At 36.2% G+C, this 16,693-nt stretch overlaps 3 protein-coding genes across 3 annotated transcripts; 1 reads left to right on the top strand and 2 right to left on the bottom strand.

The window, feature by feature from the left end:
- Nucleotides 1-2,125: 2,125 nt before the first annotated feature.
- LOC142162202 (uncharacterized) lies at nt 2,126-4,837 on the bottom strand. Its single transcript, XM_075218524.1, has 7 exons — nt 4,693-4,837; nt 4,405-4,644; nt 4,243-4,298; nt 3,785-3,959; nt 3,464-3,604; nt 3,169-3,370; nt 2,126-2,519 (listed from the first exon to the last, which is right to left on the bottom strand). The coding sequence occupies exons 1-7, from the start codon at nt 4,835-4,837 to the stop codon at nt 2,126-2,128; spliced, it is 1,353 nt and encodes a 450-aa protein (XP_075074625.1).
- Nucleotides 4,838-5,692: 855 nt separating this feature from the next.
- Nucleotides 5,693-9,502, bottom strand: LOC107785945 ((-)-camphene/tricyclene synthase, chloroplastic-like). The gene is made up of 7 exons (XM_016607373.2): nt 9,234-9,502; nt 8,860-9,124; nt 8,356-8,743; nt 7,862-8,083; nt 7,235-7,373; nt 6,875-7,123; nt 5,693-6,139 (listed from the first exon to the last, which is right to left on the bottom strand). The coding sequence occupies exons 1-7, from the start codon at nt 9,492-9,494 to the stop codon at nt 5,837-5,839; spliced, it is 1,827 nt and encodes a 608-aa protein (XP_016462859.1). The 5' UTR covers nt 9,495-9,502; the 3' UTR covers nt 5,693-5,836.
- Nucleotides 9,503-11,211: 1,709 nt separating this feature from the next.
- On the top strand, nt 11,212-11,700 carry LOC107785942 (uncharacterized). Its single transcript, XM_016607370.2, has one exon. It carries the CDS (start codon nt 11,212-11,214, stop codon nt 11,698-11,700), a length of 489 nt encoding a protein of 162 aa, XP_016462856.2.
- The last annotated feature ends 4,993 nt before the right edge of the window (nt 11,701-16,693 follow it).

The raw sequence follows: 16,693 nt of genomic DNA, 5'->3' as shown, positions 1-16,693 counted from the left end.
AAATTGAAGGTTTGTTAATGGAGGATTAGGGGTTCTAGAACTCTCCTGTTAGAGAACGACATAACCGATGGACTAAAATGAATGGGCTGCTCAATATAGCTGGGCCCTCCTGTATTTATAGTAACCCGGTACCCGGTTCAAGTCTTACAAAAATAGCTACAAAATTAATATTGGCTAACTATTACAAAGAGCTACTAATGCTAAATATTATCAAGATATAAATAATTGTGTCATGTCTATGATTTTTGTTTTGGGCCGGATGTTGAATATTCGGAAAGCCCAACACCCCCCCCCCTTCAAGTTGGAGGGGGAGACCACCTTCAACTTGCCCAAAAAACCGATGAGTAGCTCCAGGCAATGACTTAGTGAATAAGTTAGTAAGCTGATTAGTAGTGGAGACATGGAACAGTTGAATGGGACCTTCAGCTAGCTTGGTTTGGAGGAAATGACAGTCCACCTCGATGTGTTTGGTGCATTCATGAAAGACTAGATTCTTGGCAATATGAATAGCCGCCATATTATCACAGAAGATAGAAATTGGAGAAGAAGATAAGACATCAAGATCAGCCAACAGCCGAGATAACCAAGATAACTCTGCCACGACCTTGCTTAGTGCGCGATATTCAGCTTCAGCCGAAGACAATGACACTACAGGTTGTTTCTTGAATTTCTAACCTATAAGACTATCACCTAGGAAAATGCAAAAGCCAGTAACAGATTTGCGAGTATCAGGGCATGCAACCTAATCACTGTCTAAGTAAGCCTTCACAGAGAAATCGAAAGAGTTAGAGTAAAAAAGCCCAAGATCAATAGTGCCCTTGAGATACCTGAGAAGATGAATAGCTACCAGCATGTGAGGAACTCTAGGAGTGTGTAATAATTGACTTAAATGTTGAACTCCAAAGCAAATATCTGGGCGAGTGTGCGAGAGAAACAATAGTTTCAACAATAAGACTTTTGTACCTCTCAGGATTGGGCAAAAGAGTGCCAACATCAGCTTTGAGTTTTTGGTTCAACTCTAAGGGGCTGACAATAGAGTTAGCTTACAAACAATCATACTCCTTTAGGAGATCAATGATAAACTTCTTTTAATTTAAAAGAAGACCAGAAGGCATAACAGAAACTTCAATCCCCAAAAAATAATGCAAAGAACTTAAATCTTTATTTTTAAACTCATTGTCTAAAAATTGCTTCAGAACTGAAATTTCAGGCAGGTCATCACCTGTAACAATAACATCATCAACATATACTGTCAGTATTACCAAATGACCAGGAGACCCTTTGATGAACAAAGAATAGTCATTAGGGGAATGATGATAGCCCCTAGAATAAAATGCTTGAGATAACTTGGCATACCATTGCCTAGAGGCCTGTCTCAAACCATAAAGAGACTTCTTTAACTTGCAAATTAAAGGAACAAAAGAAGAAGGAGAAACAGAGAGGCCAGGGGTAATTTCATATAAATCTCTTCATCTAAAACACCATGAAGAAATGCATTATTGACATCAAGTTGAAACAATGGCCAGTTTTTCTTAATAGAAACTGCAATTAAGCATTTAACAGTGGAAAGTTTCACCACAGGAGAAAAGGTCTCATTGAAATCAACCCCTTCAACCTCTGTGTCCCCCCTAATCACAAGTCTAGCCTTGTATCATTCCACATCACCATTAGCCTTATATTTAATTTTATAAACCCACTTGCACTCAATCGGTTTCTTACCCTCAGGTAGTTCAACAATATCCCAAGTATGATTAGCCTCTAAAGGCTCAAATTCCTTAGTCATGGCATCCTGCCAGGCTGGAATAGGAGCAGCTTGAGAATATGTTTAAGGTTCAAAATCTGCTTGCTGAGTAATAGAGCCAGAAAAGGAATTGGGAAGTTGATAGACGTAATCTTTAAGATAGGAAGGTTAGGTATGAAGTCGAGCAGACTTTCTGAAGGGTAAGGAAGGAGAAGAGGCAGAAGGAGTAGGGGAAAAATCAGGATTGAAAGGAGAAGCAAGTGTAGGAGAAGAATAAGTAGGAGCAGGTGAGGATAGAGCAGGTGGAGAAGGAGAAGTGGAATTAGAAGGAGAAGGAACAGGTTCACTTTGGCTGGAAGTTGGTAAAAAGACATGTGGAGCAGGTTATTCAAAGGAAAGAGAAGAGGAAACAGGATGGGATTCATCATAGGAGAAGGAAACAGGAGAATTTACTGGATATGGGGAGGCAGGTGGGAAAACTGCAGAGATATCAGGAAAGGAAAAATCAGGAGAAAACGGAAAGTGATGCTCATGAAAAATGACATCTCTAGAAACAAAGCATTTCCTAGAGTTCAGATTAAACAGTTTATAACCTTTCTTAGCAAAAGTATAACCAAGGAATATACAAAGAATGGCTCTAGGTTTTAGTTTATCCTTATGTGGAATTGGAATAGTAGCATAGCAAATATAGCCAAAGGTTCTTAAATGAGAGTAACTTGGTGCTTTTCCAAACAACAATTCATAAGGGGATTTGTTATGAAGTAAGGGAGATGGAAGCCTGTTGACAATGTATGTAGTTGTGAGTAAACAATCACCCAAGAATCTTATTAGAACTTTTAATTGAAAAAGTAATGCTCTGGAAGCTTCAAGAAGGATTCTATGCTTTCTTTCTACCACACCATTTTATTGAGGTGTGTGTGGGTAACTAGTTTGATGAATAATTCCTTGGTCAGATAAGAAAGTAGTAGCAGCTTTACTAGCTCCCAGTTCTAAGGCATTGTCAGATCTTATTTTCTGGATGGTGACATGAAACTGAGTTTGAATCATTAGGACAAAAGTTTTCAAAAGAGGAAAAGCATTACTTTTATAACCCATTCAATGAGTCCATGTACTTCTTAAAAAATTATCAACAATGGTAAGAAAGTATTTAGAACCAGAGTAAGTAGCAGTGTGGTATGGTCCCCATGTATCAACATGTATAAGTTGAAAAAGTTTACAATTATGAATAAAACTATCAGGAAATGGTAGCCTAGTTTGCCTAGCCATTGGGCAAATGATGCATGGAAATGATTGTGTGGATGAAATAACAGAAGAAATTTCAGGAATGCATTTCATTTAGCAAAAGGAACATAAGCGAGTCTATGATGTCAAACAATGTCAGTTGTATTTATAGCAGCTTTATTACAAGTGGAATACAATGTATTTACAGAACAAGGAAAAAAACTAGAATCAGACATGATGGTAAGCTGTTACAGGCATATGATGGGATAGACTGTTGTTGAGAAGGTTTCTCCCACACAAACTTGTACAATCTACTGTCCAATTTACCAAGATCTAGAAGCTTCTTCAAAGAAGGGCCCTGTATGATGCATGATATTTTGGTAAACTGAACTATGCAATCAAATTGTTCTGTAAGTTTGTGCATTGAGATGAGATTATGTTTAAAAGAAGGAAGATAAAGAACATTTTGAAGAATGATAGACTCAGTTAAGACAAAAGAACCTGTGCATGTAACGTTAACTTTATACCCATTTGGAAGGGAAACAAGAAAGGGAATAGGTAATGGAGTGATATTAATAAGAAAGTTTTTGTTAGAAGTCATATGGTCAGATGCACCAGAATCAACTATCCAAGTCAAAGAATCTGATGTACTCAGCAAAGTAGAATTGAAACTATAAATGATATTCTTGGGTAGTAAAGTACTAGGAAAATTGGCAGAACTCATGATGTTAGGTTGAGGCCCACAATCAGAGAGATGAGTTTGCTGCAGTAATGAAATCAACTGGGAATACTACTATTTAGTTAAACCAGGAACTAGAGAACCTTGATCACTAGTAGCAGCAGTATGGAGAGATGTCTGACTACCAGGAAGATGATTAGGAGCAGAAGAATCAGACTCTATGCTCACATTTGTAGCTGTTCTTCTTCCTTTAGCAACCTTGAAAGTGGGAGGAAAGTCATGGTACTTGTAGCATTTATCAATTGAGTGCCCAGGTTTCTTACAATATTTACAAAAAGTATTAGCCTTAGATTGATCAAAGTTCACCCTCTGATTGAATTGTCTTTGGTGTCCCTGAAACTGGATGTTGAGTTAAGGCTGAATATGTTTGTTTACACCAGAATTGACATTAAAGGAGGCTGACTCAGAGACAAATGGAAAAGTTAGATTAATTTGCCTATGTTTTTGTCTTGGAGAAGAATATTGTATATATTATCCAGAGATGGTAATGGTTGCCTCATTAGCAAATTGCTTCTAACACCCACATGCACCTCATTCAGACCCATAAGAAATTGATGGACTTTGTCCTATTCTTTCTCCTTCTGAAGACCTCTTTAGCTGCACAAATGCAGGAGTTTGCATGGTTGCTGCACATTAACCCCCCCCCCCAGTTCATTCCATATCTTCTTAAGTTTGTTAAAATACGAGGCAATGTCTAGAGAACCTTGGTAAGTAGAAGCAAGTTCTCTCTTTAACTCAAACACTTTAGTCCCATTTGCACTCCCATATCTACTATTTAACTGTTTCCAAATACTTTCAGTTGTTTCAAAATATTGGACAGTTTCAGTTATATCAAGAGATAAGGAACTAGTCAGCCACGATATAACCATGTTATTACATCTATTCCATTGCTTATACTCAGGTGAATTTGCATCAGGTTTGACACATGACCCATCAATAAACCCTATCTTATTTCTAGCAGACAGGGATACTATCATACTACGTCTCTAACCTCCAAATCCAGTCCCTGAAAAAGGAACAGATACCAGAGACACTCCGGGAACATCAGACGAAAGAAGGAATAGAGGGGAGGAAGGGTCAGAAGTATACTTAGAAGATCCACCAATACTGGTAGATGAATTAGTAGTACCAGTCATGATAACAAAGCATAGTGTAGTCACACAGCGATTCAAGTAAGAAACTTTAACCCAGCAAACAATTGTCAATAATTATTAATAACCACAAGATACGAACTAACAATTTGTATGTAACAATACGGATAAGAGATAGAAATACCAGCCTTCTTCGCGACTTGAAGAAGTAAAGGACTGGATATGCAGTTAATATCTTCGATGAAGCTCCGAACAGTTTCGAAAAAGAACCCTGGACCGAACGACTAGAGAAGAACTTCGACAAACACAAAAAAAAAAACCTAGATCAAACGACTGGAGAAGAACTTCGACGAACACCAGAAATTTAGGAGTAAACCAGCATTGTAGCACTGTCAATGGCGAGAAAATATAGACGAATCCAAAAAAAATGCATCCTTGACCGAAATCAGCAGCGAAAAAAACACAAAGCTTCAGCAAAAATGGAAACTTGACGAACTCGAATGGGGATAACACCGCTCGATAGAAGAAGATGAGGACAAACGGATTCATCGCTATGATACGATGTTAACAATGAAAGAATCGAACAAATTGAAGGTCTGTTAATGGAGGATTAGGGTTCTAGAACTCTCCTGTTAGAGAACGACATAATCGATGGACTGAAATGAACGAGCTGCTCAATATAGCCGGGCCCTCCTGTATTTATAGTAACCCGATAACCCGATTTAAGTCTTACAAAAATAGGTACAAAATTAATATTAGCTAACTATTACAAAGAGCTACTAATGTTAAATGTTATCAAGAGATAAATAATTGGGTCATGTCTATGCCTTTTGTTTTAGGCCGGATGTTGAATATTCTGAAAGCCCAACAAGTTGTCTGAAATTATAGTATATAGTCACATTTAAGAAATACTAAAGTTTGTAACATTCTTTTCTTGATAAGAAATGTGTAAAATATAGTATAAAACTCGTCAAGCATACATGTAAAAACCGAACATTACGAGAAGCACTTTAGGCATCAAAGTATTAAAGATAGAGGAGGCATTTATGGAACTGAAATTTTGATGGGCTCAAAAAATAATTCGGAATTGCGATTTTCAATCATAGAATTTTGAATTCCATGCCCATCTCCATACTGGTAAATGCTCTGTCCCGTTCTTGCAATATTTACCCCACATCTAATGAATGCTTCAGAAAATATTGAATTTTCCCGTTGAGCCGTGTTGATCAGTTTCCATGTTTCATTTATCAAAGAACTGATGTGTTTTCTTGCATCTTCTTCGGAAACACCCTTCTCATTCATGTAACATTGAATTGACTTGGCAACATCACCTCTTTTCATTTCATCCTGAAGTAACAGGAAATATACACTATATATAATATACTACGTATAATATTTTGAAGCCCAGTGAATTTGAGCTTTGCGTTGAATTCTAATTACTTTGATCTCAAATGGAAAGAGTTTAACTCAGTGTATTAAAAATTTATATATAAAAATACACTAATAGGTTGTTTAAAAAATAAATGCACATAATTGCTAATAATAAGTTGGTTGCTTTGAAAAATAAGGGAAATTTGCTAATAACAAGTAAAATTACACTGACCTATAATCGACGAATTCTTTATGTCTATATAAATTAGAATCTAAAGAAATTTAAGTTTTATTTCAAAGGAGCCAAGGAGGAACTTGACCCTGTATATTTTATTAGACGTAATTTCATTGCACTTGTTTGTACCATACTCCCAACCCAAGAAAACGTGAATTTGGATACAAGCTTAAATCACAATTCGTTCAATATTAGATCCTTACATTGAATTCGTTTGTCAACAGTACTTCAAAACTTTTCCAAGGGCAATATAACTCAGTTGTATAAACAACCCATATATTGAAAAACTATACAATTAATACACATGATTTTTAATTGTAATTAACTTTCTTCGTAATTTTGAACATGTACTCTATTTTGGTTACACAAGAGGTTCAAGTGCATGATTTTAAAATAAAGGAGGTATATCTGCAGTCGAATAATATTATGGAGAGCACATAAAGTTTATATCATAGGTAAGGGTTAAAAAATCTTACAGATGTTGTCGCTAAATCATCAGCAAGACGAATAATTGTAGCAGACCAACGAATAATGTCAGGGTACTTGCTTAAGTATTCCAGCGCCTCTTTGGTAATTGGATTGGTGACAAAGAAGAATGCATTGAATACTATAACAAGACTTCCAACTGAAATCCATGCATTATCCATGTATTCTTCCAGAGTTGGTATATACCCTTTGTAGTACCATCTTGCTTCTTGTAAGTAAGCTTTGCACAAATCTCCCCACTAATTATTAATAAAAATAAGCAGATTAATGGTAAGTGGAAAAACAATGAATTAAGAATTAATAAATTAAAATACAAAAGATTCAAAATAGAAAAAAGTATATATATTTACTGATTTTTGAAGGTAGGGTATGATGTTGATCCCTTGCTCTTTGAGTACTTCATAGGCAATTTCAGTGAGAGTGTTGAAGAGTGCAAGGTAACATACTTTCATATAGTCTGGAAGATGGTCAATCGCTTTTAGGTCCATTCTGAATGTAAAAAAAATCAAATGAGGAAGGGCTATTAACAAAACTAATAAAGGTGTAACAACTAAGAGAAGCGTACATATATCTCTTATTAAGTAAAGAGTGAAAATACAATTAGAGAATTGATGAACATGCGTGAATTCAAAGCAGAAAAGCTATAAATAGTCCTTTCATGAAATTAAAAGGTAAATATAAACTCGTCATTTGTTCATCATTTTGGGACATGCAATTATATAAATCAAGTAGTGGTTAGTGTTAAGCATGAAATTCAAAATATCTAACAAGAGTATTCAAGATTAACTCTTCATCATGTTTATACTGGTTATATATTAGTACATAGAGTTAACCTTTATATATCTTCGTAAAAAGATAATTACTTCTTATGATGATAATTAAAGAAGGAAGTAATTTCCGTCAGTAAATTATAAAAATGAAACAAATTGATAAATCTACATGCACAAAGTTTACAGACATAGTGACTAATTTCTGACCTTTCAACAGCACGAGTGAAGAGTTCCAACTCATCAAGAGTGCCATAGACATCATAAATATCATCTATAACTGTAGCCATAGCAGTGACCCTTGTCAACAGTGTTCGGCAGAGGTGGTTCTTTTGAGGTTCAAACATCATCCCCGCTATCCATAAGAAAGCTTCAACAATTCTATCCCTCGTAAATGGCAATCTTTGTGCAAGGCATGAGTTCTTCCACCACCTTAATTTACATGAAATTTAATGTGTTAGATACCCTGGATCTCGGATTTAACTTGTATCCACAGGCCGTATAATATACAAAATTACACTATCAGTGTGTTTGACATGTCTGTATATCTAATATATGTCTGTATATCCACAGGCCGTATAATATACCTTGTTCGTTAAGTTAGTAATTTTACTTATTATATGGGTAGTTAATTATAACTTATCAAATGACCTGATAGTCATGTAAAAAACTTTTACATTATCAATACTCGATCGATCTCTCACCTTGATAGATTTCTTAAATCTTCTTGGTGTGTTGCTTGAACAATGTTGAAGTCCAACTTAGCAAGTTCCAGCAGAAGAGGATTAGCATTTGGCATTTTCTCATAAATGTTTATATACCACCTTGTCTCAACTCTCAACATCATCCAATGCAAAGGAAGTTCCAGGGCATGGCGCACTAGTGTGACTGTCACATCGTCTTCATCATATATTTGATTGTTCAGATAATTCTGTAGATGAGATTTTGCAAATATATTGGCGCACTCTAGAAAAGTGCTTTCAGTTTCGGTAGAGAGAAATGAAGCTTCATATAATTGTAACAACCCTTTTATATTTTTACAGAGACTTTGCTTGAGGTTACCCTGCTCATCCTTGAAATCGTTCAATATATCTAAAATACGAGAATAAGAAATTAAATGGTGGTCAAAACATGCATAAATTTGACCAAATATCAGAACATATATATATATAAAAGAAGAAGAAAATTAGTTTGGCAAAAAGCAGTACCTTGAGAGATATGAAAACCATGCTGTCTCAAGAGTCTAAATTTCAAGGCTCTGGCGTATAATGAATCTCCTGAGGATGCATTTAGGTATATGCTCCTCAAAATTTGCATGATTTCATCGTTGAAGTGGTAACTTACTCCAAGCCTTTGTAAATTATCAATTAGCTCCAACTTATCTAATTCTTCTGATCCCTCATTAATCAATATCATCATCTTCTCCTTCATTTCCTTCTTCAGTTTGTTAAACCGTTTGATATACTTCTCTCCCTACGCAAAGGTTACAAATCACATTAATTTATCTGAGTGATACGACGATATTCATATGTGCTGATTTTTTAATAACAACAACAAAGTCGTGCTAAACATATGTAATTACCACATAATCATTGTGTATGGACTGAATATATTCAAAATCCCACGTGGTGGGTTCGTAGTTCCCTGAACGCCTAATGGGATTAAGATCTGAAGATGATGACTGATTAGTGGAAATAGTAGAGTGATTAAGTGGTGGTTCAGCTTTAGAATGGCAGGATATTGTTGATGATTTTCCAGGGGTAAAAGAGGGAAAACAGGTATTAGGTGGAGGTCTTCTGGAGGTAGCCATGGGTAGCAGTATCCCTACGTTGGTGAATAACATTGCCTCCATTGATATATTCAATTCAATGTCTCTAAAACATCTTATATTTATATATATGGACGTGTTATGTTCATTATTTTTTCTTCCGGGATTAGTGGGGACCACTCCACAAGTACAATTATGATTTAGTTTGCGTCTGAAATTAAAGTCTGATTAGCAAAATATATCGATGACTCAAATACTCCAATAAGTAAGATTTGCTAAATCTTTCGTGGCTAACTACCAAATGTAAATGTTTTTAGGGAAAAGGGATGAACAGTTTTGATTTGAGGCTTTACGATCAACTAAGAAAAGAGAGCATATCTCAAGGAAAAAGACCTATTTGTATCTTTGCACTAAATTAATTCATTATCATAGTAATAATGTTTCATGTGAATTATATGAACAAATAATTCATGATAACTGACTTCACAATTAAGTCTTGAATTTCCATTTTGAAATCTGAGTACTTGGTGAAAATGGAACATCATTAGGAAAATGCAGATTAATTTGTATTAGTACTCTATTGGTCTCAAATTAAAGTACAATTAGGAGATGTTTTTTTTTCTTTCAAAAAGATAAAAATAAAATCTATGTACATTAAAGGATCAGGAAAAAGAGAGCATTGATATCAGTAGACTGTAAGCTTTTATTGATTGATCTGATAGAGCACTTAAAGAAAGCACAAGAAGACTCTTTTGCATTATTATAGACACTTCGCATAATATTAATATCACATGTTTCTCCTTTTTTGCGTTTGAGTTTCTGTTTCTCCACGACAAATCTAACGTAAATCATCAAAGTATATTTTATTTATTTTATCTGGTAAAAACATGTTTTTAATGGGTAACCATGGCAAGATAAGAGCAAATCTTATTCGATGCTGACAACATGTTAGGAATCGAAGCTTTATAAATTTCAGAACTTAATGATGATTCCATGAAGAATTGGAAAGCAAAGGAAGCTGAAATTGTGAAGAATCAGGACACAAACGAGGTGAATGTCTTCTGTCCAAACAAAGCACATGTATAAGAGATTTGGGATTTGGACTCTTTTCACAATTGGGCTCCAGGTGTTTTTTGGGCTCAAAGTGCTTGTGCTGCTGATTGTTGATCTATTTTTATTGGGCCCAAATTCGTCTGAAGCCTCTTGGGCATGTTATAGAAGAAGACAAGACAACGCGTGCAGATTTCTTGGTTATTGTAGATAAATTATTCTTTCTGTTTCTGTCCAATAATTTTGTTATAGAATAGTTAATAGTCATAGGCCAAGTGACATAGTTAGTTTATTTGTATATAAGGACAAGTTCTGTACAGATCTCAATCAATCAAATATACAAAAAATTCTCTCAATCACATCTTCATTCTCTTATTCTTCTAACATGGTATCAGAGCTTTAGTGCTCGATTCTTCTTCAATCCATTTTTTTTGGTTATATCCTAATCAACCATGGGAGACCAAGTCGAGCTCCCTTCAGCATCTGTCACAGCAACCAGTTCTCCTCAGATGGGAACAACTGCTTCTGCACTTCTTGACTCCTCACATTCCTTTTACCTCCACCCTTCTGATTCACCTGGAATGTTTCTTGTTAATTCTCCTTTTGATAAAAGGGGATATGGGGGTTGGAGAAGGGGAATGCTCATAGCTTTGTCTGCCAAGAATAAAGTAGGACTCATTGATGGAACCTTCATCCCAAAATCTCTTCTGATGACTTCAAGTCTTTGACCCATTATAATGACATGGTCATTTCTTGGCTATTAAACTCTCTTTCCAAGGCAATAGCAGAGAGTGTTCTGTACACCAAGACTGCCAAGAAAATCTGGGATGAGCTTGAAGAAAGGTTTGGTCAGAGTAGTGGACCACAACTTTATCACATACAAAAGGAGATCAGTGAGTCAACACAAGGAAATTTGGACATAGCAGGATATTATGCTAAGCTGAAAAGGATGTGGGATGAATTGGACAGTCTGGATATATGCCAACACTGTACCTGTGACAGTAGTTGTGGTGGTAAACTCAAAAACTACAAATCTCAACAGGATAGCAGACTAATTCAGTTCCTTATGGGACTGAATGACACTTATGCAGCACCTAGAAGCAATCTACTTCTGCTATCTCCTTTGCCTTCACTGAATCATACCTACTCCTTGCTTATTAGAGATGAGAAGCAAAGAGAAGTACAGATCTCTCATCATCCAGCTGAAAGTGCCTTTGTTGCAGCTCAATAGTACTATGGAGTGTCACACCTCCTTTTTTACACGCTGGAGGGTATATATAGGGAGTTTTTCCAATTAAAGTGACATTATTCGAAATGAGATTATTTATTTATTTTATTCAGAGTCGCCACTTGGGATGGTTTGTTTTCTAGTGTCCCAAGTCACCGGTTTATTTTAAAATCCCAAATCGAGGAAATTCGATTTTCCTTTTGAAATCTGCGAACCAGAAATTCTAAGTAAGGAATTTTGTTAACCCGGGAGAAGGTGTTAGGCATTCCCGAGTTCTGCGGTTCTAGCACGATCACTTAAACCATTATAATTGACATATTATCTGATTTTAATACATGTTTTAGCATATGGGACAATTTTAAATTATTAACTGCTTTTAATTAATTTTAAAGAAGACTTAACATCGTCTAAAACATATCCTTGGACTGCACCACAAGAAATGCACCCGCAATCCGAAACACATTTTATTCGACGTTATTAAGATTTGGATTTGGGTCACATGAAATGCGCACCCGAGTTTAGGAAGGTAATATTATTAAAACACACGCCTAAAGCAACTACGCATTTTTTATTTTGCGAGGGCCATGGAAATTTTTTAGATGGCGCGCCTCGAATTCTAAGGGTTTTAAAAAAATAATTTAACCGAGGACCACGCATTTGGGATTTTATTTGGCGCGGCGCACCTCAATTCTATTTTTGAAAGGGTATTTAAACTAACACTAGAGGGCCATAATCTATTTGTGCTATTAAATATGGCTCACCTCAATTATTAAGGAACTTGGTCAATTGACTAGAGGACATGCAGAATTTCCAATCGTTAATGAGAAAATTTAAACTCAGAATAGGTCATGGATCCATTGTTCCCCGGGGCCATTTCGTCAATAATCAAGAGACCAAGAATAGGCTCCAACGTGAAGTCCAAAACTAGGAGTACCCAGTAAAGAAAACTCGGCACACATGGGCCGACATTATAGCCCAAGTCATTGTCTCAAATACCAATCGACGCAGGAAGCCCAATTGTAATGAGAAATTTAAAGTTTGGACAAAACAACTACTAATCAACATGCTATTCCATCAATTACAATCATCCAACTGAACTTCACAAAGAGCAGTTTTTAAAAAAAACTTCATACATACGCTGGATTCTGATCTTACACACTAGTCCACTTAAGAAAATTTCATGGTTTCAACAAAAATAAATGTAAAAAAAAAAAACTAGACTAGGCCAAGGCACTCCCAACACAAAACCAAGATCCACTTCCATTTGAGACTCTCATTGAACAAAATCATTACACGAACAAAAGTGAAAATGTTGACACAAAACTCTTGAAATTGTGAAACTATACTTCAGGCTATAAGAAAACAGGTTTGCAAAACTAGATGGAAAAACAGATTGTGAACCAATTGTGTTGGACATACAAAAAATTGGACCAAACTAGTGGAAACAGTCTTTAAACCAAACTTTGAACCAGCCAAGGTAACAAATGAAATGCAGCAAACCAAAGAACACCCTAAACTTTGAACCGAACTTTGAAAACCAACCAAACTCAGATTATTTTAGCTCAAGAAAGATCAGAAATCATCTTCATAGATTGAAAACTTAAGAAATCACAAAAGGAACTCAATGAAACAGTAATTTTTTTCAATTTTTTCAGTTGTTTATGATTTTTTTCAGAATTTTTATCTCTTGAAGCTCTCCCCTTTAATGAATGGAGAATGAGCTTATATAGGCATGCCTAGGGCTGCCCTAATGCAACTAGCCAATTCCCCATTTACCCTCCCTTCCTTAGTTATTTTTTTTACCCTTCTAACCCTCTTTCAAAAATATCTCACACTTCAGCTCTTATCTTATTCGTTAGAACCTTCTATTCTAACAGAATTTGATTCCCTCACACCCTAAAATCCCTAAATTGACCTCTGACCAACTAGTTATTACAACCTCTGCCCCTTCCTTTGAGACCCCTCTAAGTTTCTAGACTTACAATTAACCCCTCTATAGATCCATGAAGAATGACAAACAGGACTACTCAAACACAAAGGGCTTCAATCAGATCAAAATAAACTCTCAAAAACTCAGAAAACTTTGACAATTTCAAAAGTTGAAAACGAGCTTGCCATGAACCAAACACAATGCAAACTTCACAGAATTGTTAAGCCAATTAATACAAGCTCACAACATTTTAACAGAAATAAAATTCGCCAAACCTATTCCAATAAAACTAAACATGATTTAAACAGCTTTAAACATCCAAATTAACTGATACAAATGCATGAAATTTCAATGACTAGTGGCTAACTAAAATAATCCGAAGAAGAAAAAGGCAAAAGAAACTAAACTACACTAGGTCGGCTCTTGCAGAGCAAAGACAAACTTAACCATAGAGAGGAGAAGAACAGGAACACAAATAACAGCACAGAGTTGTACCTGAGAGCAGTATTAAGGGCAAATCTCGTTGAATTGGAACCAATGGCGGGGACTATCTCGAAATGGCCGAAAATTGAGAATAATCATTTGTTCTTTGACAAAAACAACTAATTAGCCTTTATTTCCGGCTAATTCGAGACTTGCAAATCACTCGGAGACTTTGTGGATTCAAAACTTGGGGTCAGTACCGAGGTTTTTTTTCTAGGGTTTAGCCGTGAAGTTACACTGAACGGAAGTCGTGGATAGGGCAATTTCAGTTCTGAATGATTTGGGGAAAATTAGGTTTTAGGTCTAATTTTCGATCCAATATTCGAGCCAAACTCGGGGGATTCGAGGGACATGGTTTAAGGATTTGAGGAGTGGACGTAATGAGGATTCCGGGGTGTATTTTTGGTGGTATTTGGAGGTGGCGCCGCCACCCTAAGGCGGCGTGGGAATGGTGGCGGCGGATTTAGGGTTTCAATTCTCTAAAGAAGGGGTGTGAGAGAGAGACGATGAGAGGTTGGGTGGGCTTTGTTCGGACAGTTATATAATACATGATCCCCACTTCTCAGCCGTCTGATCAAACAACATCGACAGCTGAGATCGAGACTTAAGAAAACGTGGCCATTTGGATAGGGGGAGTGTTGGACCGGTTTATAGGCGGGTTTGGGCTTGATTTTACCCGGGTTTAAGGCAAAATTATTTGGGCTTGGGGAATTTAATCTAAAATGGCCAAAAATGGCCTCTTTATTAAAGGTTCTTCTTCCTTCTCTCTTTTTTCATTTTAAAATTTATTAATTACAAAATTAAACAAAAACACAAAAACACAAATCTGATTTAAATTCTACAACTAAATTCATAAACTAATTGCTTCCCAAAAATTAATTAGGTCCTAAATTATGAGAAAGCTAAAAAATTTGAAAATTAAAAAGTTAAAAATGCAAAATGAATCAATTTTTATAACATTAATTAACTAATTAGCCTGCAAATATAAAATAGGACTCTAAATGCAAATGCAACATATTTTTGTATTTTGATGCATTAAATAAATTAATCATGCACACAAAAATGCAAACAAACACAAAAATCATGCAATAATTCCTAAAGATCAAATAATTAAAAGAAAAATCCTGATTTTGGGAATTCTGTAGGAGTAATTCATGCGAGGCAAAAAATCACGTGCTCACATCTATCCCTTTTTGCTCGAAAATATGAAGGGTTTTCGGGCAAAGATAAAATGAGCAACGATGAGGGATTTTTGCCTGCTTGGCACTTTATGAGAAGCATTTTTTTTAAAGAGTCTGACCGAACCTTGCTTCAAAGGTTGCCTAAATATCCTTGGTGATAAAGGAATCAGGTCAGTGTAGTTCTGGAAGTTTTGGTAGATGTGACTACCGGGAGCTGTGATTTCACTGTTGTTGCTGCTGCTACTGCTTGCTGAGCTCCTTATTACACCAAAATAAAAAATAAAAATTAACTAGCTAAGCCTATCAACTACGAGTTACACGATTCCTATCTATAAATCTCTTGAGGCTTGATCTTGAGTCTTGGCTGGTTCTTGCTACAGACTCCGATCTGAATCTTGATGCTCGTCAGCTGTAACCACTGGTTCACTCTTCAGCTTTGGATCAAGGTGGGACATGCGAAGCTTGTGACTTCAATCATAAATTGAGCAGTCCGCATCCTTCTCCACTTCAGCACTTTGAGTTCATTTCTTTTTGCTCTTTTTCTTATTTTCTTTATTTTGGATTGAGACTCATTCTTTTGGTTGTCTCAAACCTTGTGCCTCGAGGTCAAACCTACTCAGACACCAAAACAAACAAATGAACGAAATTTTTCTGCCCTAGTTTTCACTAGGAAAATTTTGTGAGTTATTTGTAGCTAAGATCTAAACCTTTTTTCCTTTTTTTTTGAAAGCGATAAAATCAGGATTGTGTGTCTTTAGGAGGAAAGATTAGGGAATGGAGCCCTATATCTAAAATTCTCAACTAGGGAATGGAGGCCCTATGTTGGCAAAAAAAAAGCGACTACAAAAAAATGCGACTAGGGAATGGAGGCCCTATGTCTAAAAATCTCAACTTAGGGATTGGAGCCCTAATGTTGGCAAAAGGCGACTAAGAAATGGAGGCCCTATGTCTAAAAATCTCAACTTAGGGATTGGAGCCCTAATGTTGGCAAAAGGTGACTAGGGAATGGAGGTCCTATGTCTAAAATATCAACTTAGGGGTCGGAACCCTAATGTTGGCAAAAGACGGCTAGGGAATGGAGGCCCTATGTCTAAAATCTCAACTAGGGATTGGAGCCCTAATGTTAGCAAAAGGCGACTAGGGAATGGAGGCCCTATGTCTAAAAAGCATCAGCTCAAGGATTGGAGCCCTAATGTTGGTAAAAGGTGACTAGGGAATGGAGGTCCTTTGTCTAAAAAGCATCAAATCAGGGATTGGAGCCATAATGTTGGTAAAAAGGCGACTAGGGAATGGAGGCCCTATGTCTAAAAAGCATCAACTCAGGGATTGGAGCCCTAATGTTGGTAAAAAAGGCGACTAGGGAGTGGAGGGAGAGGAGACCCTATGTCTAAAAAGCATCAAC

The sequence above is a fragment of the Nicotiana tabacum genome, chromosome 7, assembly GCF_000715075.1.
Source record: "Nicotiana tabacum cultivar K326 chromosome 7, ASM71507v2, whole genome shotgun sequence".
NCBI lineage: Eukaryota > Viridiplantae > Streptophyta > Magnoliopsida > Solanales > Solanaceae > Nicotiana > Nicotiana tabacum.
The sequence above is the reverse complement of the archived record's forward strand: the minus strand, read 5'-3'. Positions and strand labels throughout refer to the sequence as shown.